The sequence below is a fragment of the Carettochelys insculpta genome, chromosome 26 (genome assembly GCF_033958435.1).
Source record: "Carettochelys insculpta isolate YL-2023 chromosome 26, ASM3395843v1, whole genome shotgun sequence".
Lineage (NCBI taxonomy): Eukaryota > Metazoa > Chordata > Testudines > Carettochelyidae > Carettochelys > Carettochelys insculpta.
This window is the reverse complement of record NC_134162.1, coordinates 2582234-2590555: the sequence shown is the minus strand read 5'-3', so window position 1 is coordinate 2590555 and position 8322 is coordinate 2582234. Positions and strand designations below refer to the sequence as shown.

Sequence of the window (8322 nt, the reverse complement as noted above, 5' to 3'; positions counted from 1 at the left end):
TCCCCGGCCACTTACAAGGGGCTCATTGGAAAGTCCAGGGACTTTTGAACCCCCAGAGGCTGTTTCTGTGCCAGGCCAGAAGGGACAAATCCCAGAAATGCTGCGCTATTGATCTCAGCCAGGCAACGTGACTCAGCCACCAGAGCCAGCTGCTTGTCAGCGGGGGCGCGCAGGTGGAGGGAGGACACGTCCGTCGCCATGGTGGTGTTTATTAGGAACTCGGGCCCTGTTGACAGCTGGGCTCGGCATCATTCCAGCCATCAGGCAGACCAAGACGCCAAGTGCCAAGGGCTGCTACAGCTCAGGCTTGGGTGTGGGCGCAGCCCGGATGTAGCTGTCGGAGACCAGGATGTGCTGGTCAAGGAACTCAGAGGTCTCCTCTGCAATCTGCCCAGGGATTCGGAAATCGACGCCAGGTGGCTCCCTTTTGGGAGAAGGCTGGGCGAGAACATTCCTGTTCTCCGTGTTGCAGCCTGTCCCCTGCAGAAACTGCAAGAAGTTCTCCTCGATGGAGCCTTCGCGGCTGGGCAGCCGGAGGTCCTCCTCCGGCGGCTGCTTGAAGAAGCAGCTGAGGTGCCTGCTGAGCTCCCGACGAATCTGCCGGTTGAGGCACCCGTAGAAGAAAGGGTTGGAAGTGAAGCAGAAGTAGCCAATCCAGGTGACCACGCTCTCCACCTGCCGGCCCGGGAAGGGCTGGGAGCTCAGTGCCGAATAGATCTGGAAGGAGAAATAGGGCAGCCAGCAGAAGAGGAACTGCCCTCCGACCGCCAGGAGAACGATAGCAGCCTTCCCGCCCCCGAACGTCCTCTGAGGGGTGGTCCGAGGGCCACCAGAGCTGGTCACCATGGTGGACCTGCTGCTGAGGGATTCCGATCGTTGCCGCGGGGTGTCCATCCAGGTGGGGAGCGGGCCGTGGTGCAGGGCAGCCACCCTGGCCACCTTGAACATGCTGCAGTAGACCACTAGGATGATCAGGACGGGCAAGAGGAAGTAGCAGACGGCAAAGGAAACCACAAAGACCTTGCAGTAGGAGCTCTTGCTCCACTGCAGCGAGCAGCTGCGGCTGCTGTAGGCGGGGGCGGTGCCCATACGATCCGGAGAGAGCCAGCCCAGGACAGGGATGACAGACATGACCACCGCCTTGATCCACACCCCCACCAGGACACAGACCACCAGGCCCACGGTCATCTTGACCTCGTAGCGCATGGGATGCACCACGTAGTAATAACGCTCCACGTTGATGGCGGAGATGGAGAGGACGCACAGGCAGATGAAGCAGACGCTCAGGAAGAGGTAGACGCGGCAGACGGCCTCGCCGAAGATGGTGCTGTTGAAGAAGGCGGAGCTGGACAGCATGGCCAGGGGCATGAGGGTCAGGGCGGCCAGAAGATCCACCAGACAGAGGTGGAAAACAAAGACAAATTTCCTCAGTGCGGGTGTCTTGATGATGACGGTCATCACGGCCACGTTGCCCACAATGGCCGTCAGGTCAATCAAGAGCATGAAGAAGAGCCCGATGGACTCTGAGGCCACGTCCTTGGTCTTGGTGTCCAGGCTGGAATTGGGGTGCATGGTGCTCTGGGACGTATGGAGGAGCCTGCCCGGCCTGGAGGAATTCCAGGCCCATTGGGTAGGGAGCGAAGGCTCCATGGAGACCGGTGTTGACACCCACGGCACCTCCCCTCGCAGGTCCATCACCCATCCTATTCCGGGTCCCTTGGAGTGATTAGAGAGAATTAGCTCACAGCAAGGGAGCAGTCCCAGCCAACGCACTCACATGCTGGCTGGCCCCTTCACCGGCCGCCAAGCCCCCAGGGCAAGTCCATGCACCGAAGTCTTTTACGCGTTCCAAGGCAGCTGGGTTACACCAGCCATTGTGCTGCTCAGCTGGGCTGGGTTTAGCCCCCTTGTTTGTATCCCGCTGCACTGGGCTTGGATGGCTGATGCCGCTGCTCCGGAAAAGCCATGGAATTGCAGAAGGGGCTGTGCCCTGGCTAAGGTTCTCCGGCTAGTTTGCAGCCCTCTTGGTACGTCATCTCACTGCTCGCGTTCCCCCAGCAAAGCTTAGCCCCTGCAAAGCAATATCATTCTGCATTAGTTGCAGCAGTGGCCACGCCGGGAGCCAGGGCCAAACCTGGCTCAGTCCGGCAACAGGAATTGTGCTGTAAGGACGGACGTACAGGAGCACAGGCTTGCATGCCAGCTTTTTGGCGAGGGCTTTGCTGAATCAGGACCACAGGTCTGAGCAGACCCAAAGGACAGTGATCAGGTTCTGTCCCCCAAGATGGGCGAGGCAGACAGACCCGGCTATCGTTATCAGGACTCGGGAGAGCTCTCCCTGGAGCGGGCGGGGAAGGCGAGATTAACCCAGCTCTGCCTACTCCTGGGGCTTTCCAGTCCCAGACAGCATCCCAGGCCGGCTGGACCCTAGATCTGACCCAGCCTGGCACTTCTCAGGCTCTTGCAACCCTTTCACCACTCACGTGAGGTCTGCTGCTTCTGCAGCCAGGTCGCAGGAGTGCCCAGTCCACTCAGAATTCTGCCCTTTCCCCTGCCGCATCAGGAGCCGCCAGGTCTGATGCCGGCCAGTGAGTGGCTGTTCCGTACCCCAGCACTGAGGAAAGGCACAGGAAGGATGAGCCATGCAAAGAAACCAGCCAGGGACCCCTAGGAAAACAGCCACAAAGGGCCATAGGTGGCTCCGGGGGGCTGATGCCCCATCAGCCTTCTCCAGCCACCCCCCACCTCCCTGTTCTCAGCCAGCCCAGAAATTATCCTTGTGCTGAGTCCTTGAGCAGAGCCTTGGGTGGGATAAATCAGCACAGCTCCCCTGCAGGGTCATAGCTTCAGATGGGTCAGTGGAGCAATGGGGATTCACACCAGGTCCTAGCCCTGAGCTGCAGGTTCTCCCATCCCACTGCGTTGGCCGGCTCTGCGCCTGAGCTAGCCAGATCTCACCCACGGGCTCTGCATGTTTCAAAGTGGTGGGACCGCCCCGGGCGCAAGTATCCAGCGTATTGCTGCATGCAGCGAGGCAGCAGTCACTTTGCTCATGACTGAAATGCGGCCGCTTCTGGAGCAGAGCACAACAGCTGTTTAACAGCACACAGCAACACTGCCCACCAGCTGATGACAAAGAGTGAAGAAGACTATAAGCACATGCTCATCACAAGGGGAATTTCAGGCACCCAAACGTAAGGTCTTAACCTGGAATTTGGCCAGGACACTGGGATTCACGTCCTTACCTTCAGGGGAAGCACGCTCACGACAGAGACCAGAGCCCACCTTTCTGAGAAGTGTAAAACCCCCCGGCACTTGGGGACCCATCTCCCAGGCCTCACACTTGGCACAGTCCTTTCTACCTGTGTGTCTTGCTGCCGGAGCTTTATAAGTTGACCTCACTGTGAATCCCAGGGCTGGGCCCCCTGGCACATCTTTGAGATGGGAACGGATCACAGATGTCCTACTCCTCTGGACAGAACAGCAGCTCCCATTCACGGGTCATATGGCACACTCCAATTGTAGCAGGCGCTCTCCCAAACTAGCATCAGAATCTGCCTCAGTTTCCCCTTACAGTCGCCCACTCCCAGTGCTTTTGGGTCACTGCAGTGACTCAGCCCTCCAGCCGCGCCCACCCCTTCTGGGCTTCAACTTCTGGTCCAACACCTCAGGGCTTGGCTCTTCCACCCGGGAAGGTGAGCTGGGACCCAACTCCACAGCTACAGAAACTGCTGCATGGCACAATTTGGTCACCCTCCAGCCAGGGAGGGGCTCTCCAGCTGCAGCGGGCATCCACCTCCCTTAGAGACAAGGGCAGCTTTGTCCTAGCTCTGTCTACATCGGGGGCCGGGTCAGCTGAGTGTACCCTGGGTGGTGACAAGTATCAGAGAGGGAGCCGTGTTAGTCTGTAGCTTCAAGAAGTCTTGTGGCACCTTTTAGACTAACAGATATTTTGGAGCATAAGCCGCAAGACTTCTTGTTATACCCTGGGCAGCACAGCTGGGTGGACGACGTGTTAGTGTAGACATGGCCTTGAAGGGCTGCCTCACCCCACCACCCCAGCATCGGGGTGCGCCTACACTCCAGAGACCAGATCTCCAGAACCTGGTAGCACAGACGCCGCATACGCTGTAGGCCAGCCTAATTCTGTCACTTCGGAGAGCCACCTCCCCAATCCAAGCTAGGACGTTGCAAGCCCCTTCTATCTGCTGCGTTGCAGCTGAGCTTGGGGGGGTCTGTGCATGTACCGCGATGAGGGAGTGGATTTTTCACATCCCGGGCCAATGTAGCTGTGCAGGACAACCGGTCAGCGCTTACCACTTCTAGGCACGCGCAACCCGGTGAAATTAACCAAAGTGAAGGAAACAAACAGCAATGTCTGGCGTGCACTGAACACAGCCTGGCCCAGCCAGCTTGCTCAGGGGTGTTCCTGTACGGGTCCGTCCCCCCAGTCTAGACACAGCTAGACTGGCAGGAGACTGCTTGGAGCTCCTGCCACTTGGAGAGGTGGATTGACTACAGACAGGGACCAAACAACTCCTCCCCCTGCCATAGGAAGTCTCTACGTAACAGCGATACAGCACATAGCACTTGGCTGCAGCCCTGGTAATGGACACATGGGCAAAGCCTCCAGCACTGTAAAAGGGAGGGAACTTATTGCCACCAGCTGTGGAAGTGTCTGTGTCCCCGAAGCCAAAGGCCCTGGGGATTCAGGTCGATTTTGCTGCAACTCTCCGGACAGGTGCAAAAAGTTCCAGCAGCGTTGCAAACTCCTGCCCGGACATTCTCCGTATGAAACTTCTCACTGCGGGGGTTTGAAATAACCCTCCGTGCTGGGTGCCTCTGGTACGAGGCTCTGCCCTTGCATGCAGGTCTGGGCAAAAGAAGTAAAAAACAAAGCACCAGAAGTCTTTTTTTCCACAATTTTGCTACGGGGAGAATTTGAAAATGCTCCGTTTGCACTCTGATTGGGAGTGAGGCCAGGCTCAAACCTCGGACCTCTGGAGCATCGACGGTTGAAGCTAAAAGCCAGCTGGGGCTCAGCTCAGGTCGGAGGGGAGCCTCCTTCTTTCCCTCTGTAGGTGATCCAGCTGCCACTCCCTGGGACACTGAGCTCCACCCAGCAGCAGTGTGGGTTACACCCGATTTGGAAAGCTCAACATTCTTTGCAGCACACGACTGCCATCCTCCGCCCCAGTCTAGTTCTGGGGTGTTATGGGGGGACCTGAGCTGCTCGCCCCAGCAGAGCTCTGGATCGAGACTCCAATGCAGAGAGCCGACATTCCTAATCCCCAGCTGGCAAACCCCGGCCTCGCTTCCTTGGCTCAGGCTGAAGATGTGGCCCTACAAGGACTTGCTGTGGTGGCACAGCACCCCCAGGAGAAGCAGTGCTCAGGGATCTGGAGAGAAGGGCAGCTCGAGGAAGGGACGGACAGGGCAGAAGTTCAACCAACAGCAGGCACATGTGCAGTGGTGGGAACAGTTAGAGATTGACCACTGGGGGAAGTGAGTGCCATGGCTGAAACCAGCTCAGAAATCTGCTGCGTGCGCCAGCATCTCTGCCTTACGTGGGGAACCGGGTAGGACTCACCTGGGGACAGCAGGGTCGGGTCCTGCCAGGCCAATTCCAAACACCGGCCTGCCTCTTGGCCACAGGCAGCAGCTCTGTACCACTCTGAGAGCCGGGAGGGACCTGGCGTCGGGGGTAATTTGCTCCCTGTGCAATGGGAAGGGGCCGCTGGGCTGTATTGGAGGAGTGGGGCACAGTGCCCCTGAGCAGGAGGCTGGAGAACTGGGGTCAGCCCTGACAGCAGGAGAAGAGCACCCTGAGAGGAGCTCCGTGCCTAGCACCAGGCCGGGCGCTGCAGTCTTCCCTGTCTCGCCCGCAGGGCCCTGCTGGAGCAGCGGCATCAGCCCAGGGCTCGCCTGGCCCAGCCGGGTCCAGGTCACAGCAGTGAACGGTCTCAGCGCCAACGGTTCATACGAGAGCCCAGCGCTGGCGCTCACTGGCTGCGTCTGGCACGACGTGCGGCGCACGGGGAGGTGCAAGCAGTGCAGGTCACTTGGGGTGCAAAGCAGCTCTGCCTTTGTGGGACGCACCCCAGGAACATCCCCCCGGCCCACACTGCCCCCCCGAGCGGAGGCCCCGGGAGCCCGCTCTGCCCCCGCCGGAGGAGCAGCGCTGCAGCAGATGGGCCCCTGTCTCGCGGATGACTCCTGCTCACGTTCAGCGAATCGCCCCGTCCTGGGGGAGGCGCAGCCCTGCGGCCGGAGCAGGGCAAAGGCACCGGGGCAGGAACCCCGGGGAATGTTCAGCCCTAGCAGGAGCAGGTGCAACTCCAGCCCATTCAGCGCAGTCCCACCCGCTGGCTCCAGGCCTGGAGCAGGGCTGCCTGGCATCAAAGGTTCATCAGCTGTGATGCTTCAGGGCACCCACGGGGGAGCGGTCCTTCCTCTGCAGCGCCCCGGCTCTGCCACCAGGCTGGAGGGCTCGGTGTTCTCCTTCCCCTGCCCACCCCCAGCAACGCGCCCTTCCGCTGCTCTGGTCTCAGCCCTGGGCCCCATGGCCGGACGCCCTCTGCCCAGCCAACACGCCCCGGGGTGCGGAGCCCTGGTTGCATGTGCCAACCTGACCGATCCCAGGGGGACACCCCTCCTGTCCAGTGTCTGCCCCAGCTGCCCCCACAGCCTCCTGTTGGCCCTTCTGTCCACACACCCTTCCCCGGCAGGGCCCGGGTTCTTACCCCACACCTGCGCACTGAGCCCCATAGCAGGCCCCAGCTGGGCGCAGGGCACCACAGCTGGGCTAGGATCCAGCTGGGCCCTGCTCACTCCTGCGCCCTGGCACTGCTGGGCTCGCGCCCGGCTCAGGGCCTTGCCCTGCCATTCCCACAGACCTTCCCATCCCTGGTGGCTGGAGCTCAGGTGCCCAGCCCCAGCTCCTGGAGGCTTCAGCCAGGAGAAGGAACCTGGCCCAGTGCATCTCTCCCACCACCCAAGCCACTGCAGGCACCTGGGGGTGCAGAGGGAAATGCTGGAGCCTCGCTGGCCCCAGCCCTCTCCTGGCCCCAGTGCAGGCGTCAGCACCTACCTTCCCCAGTGCAGCTGCCAGAGTCCTGGGGACCAGACCTCTCAGCTGATGCTCCTCCACTGGAGATGGTGCACGGAGCCACTGCAGTGAAGGGTGAGAGGCAGCCGGCAGCATGGAGATCATCAAGGATGCTGGGTCCTAAAGACCTCCTGCTTTGCTCGTCAGGGTACCTGTTCCTGCCCCTGGGCACGGCCCACACTGAGAGGTGTGGAGAAGGAGTGGCGGGTCCTTACCTGCAAAGCAATCAGCCCCCTGCTCACACCAGCACAGCCTCAGCGGCTCCCAGGGAGTCAGGCCACTGCCATGGACAGCTTCGGCCAGCCTGCCTCCGACGCCTGCCAGCAGCCCCTGCGCCAGGAACAGCACATCCTGGGCCCGGGCTGGGGGGTCCAGCGTACCCACCCACCCACGGCAGGCTGTCTCCTGCAGCAGGCCGGGCTCTGCCACTGCAGAGGTGGGGCGTGGCCAGGTGGAGGGAGCACTTTCAGGAGCCCTCGGGCCACCCTGGGCAATGGAGCGTTCCCAGACAACGAAGGCCATAAACTCCAGCAGCCCAGCCCCCTGCCCTCGGCGCAGGGAGGTGGAGGAGGAAAGCATTTGACAGCCCCATCTGCAGCCTGGGTTCCCAGCTTCCCTCCTTGTTTCTAAGTCGAATTCCCCAGGGCCAGCGCATGCAGAGACAGGAGGAGGCCCCAGTAAAGGAGACCAGCCTGGATTTGCACCCCGGCACAGGCCGTGATAGGTCCTCAATGCAATGAACTCAGCCACTCTTTTCCCATTGCAACACCAGGTCGCCGCAGAGCTGCAGGAGAGGATTCAGGTGTGGCCCATGGACTCGTCCGAACCCGAAGCGCCCACAAACAGGTTTAAAATAGCTGTAGCATGAGCCAGGGGGTGGGATGCAGGCCTGGCAGTCAGCCAGTTAGTCCCACCTGAGTCACATTCTGCCTCAGTTTCCCCATGTGCGACAAAGGAGCAATGACCCTGGTCCTCCTTCATAAAGGTGACTGCTAGAGAAGCGGTGTTACCTCTCCTGTGCCTGGGACAGGACCACCGGTGGGGGGCTGTGCATCTCTGGTGGTCTAGCCGGGGGGCAGACATGCTATAGCTGGGGAAGGTGAAGCTTAAGTGGGGAGAGAGACGCGCTTCCACCAGAAACCTGCGTCTCCTGCAGGGACAGCTTGGGAGAGGCGCCACGTCCAGGGGGGTGAAGGACACAACCAACGTTCCCT

General features: G+C 60.6%; 1 protein-coding gene across 1 annotated transcript; it reads right to left on the bottom strand.

Annotated features, from left to right (window-relative positions):
- Positions 1-294: 294 nt before the first annotated feature.
- On the bottom strand, positions 295-1650 carry GPR61 (G protein-coupled receptor 61). The gene has a single exon (XM_074977680.1). It carries the CDS (start codon positions 1648-1650, stop codon positions 295-297), a length of 1356 nt encoding a protein of 451 aa, XP_074833781.1.
- Between the last annotated feature and the right edge of the window lie 6672 nt (positions 1651-8322).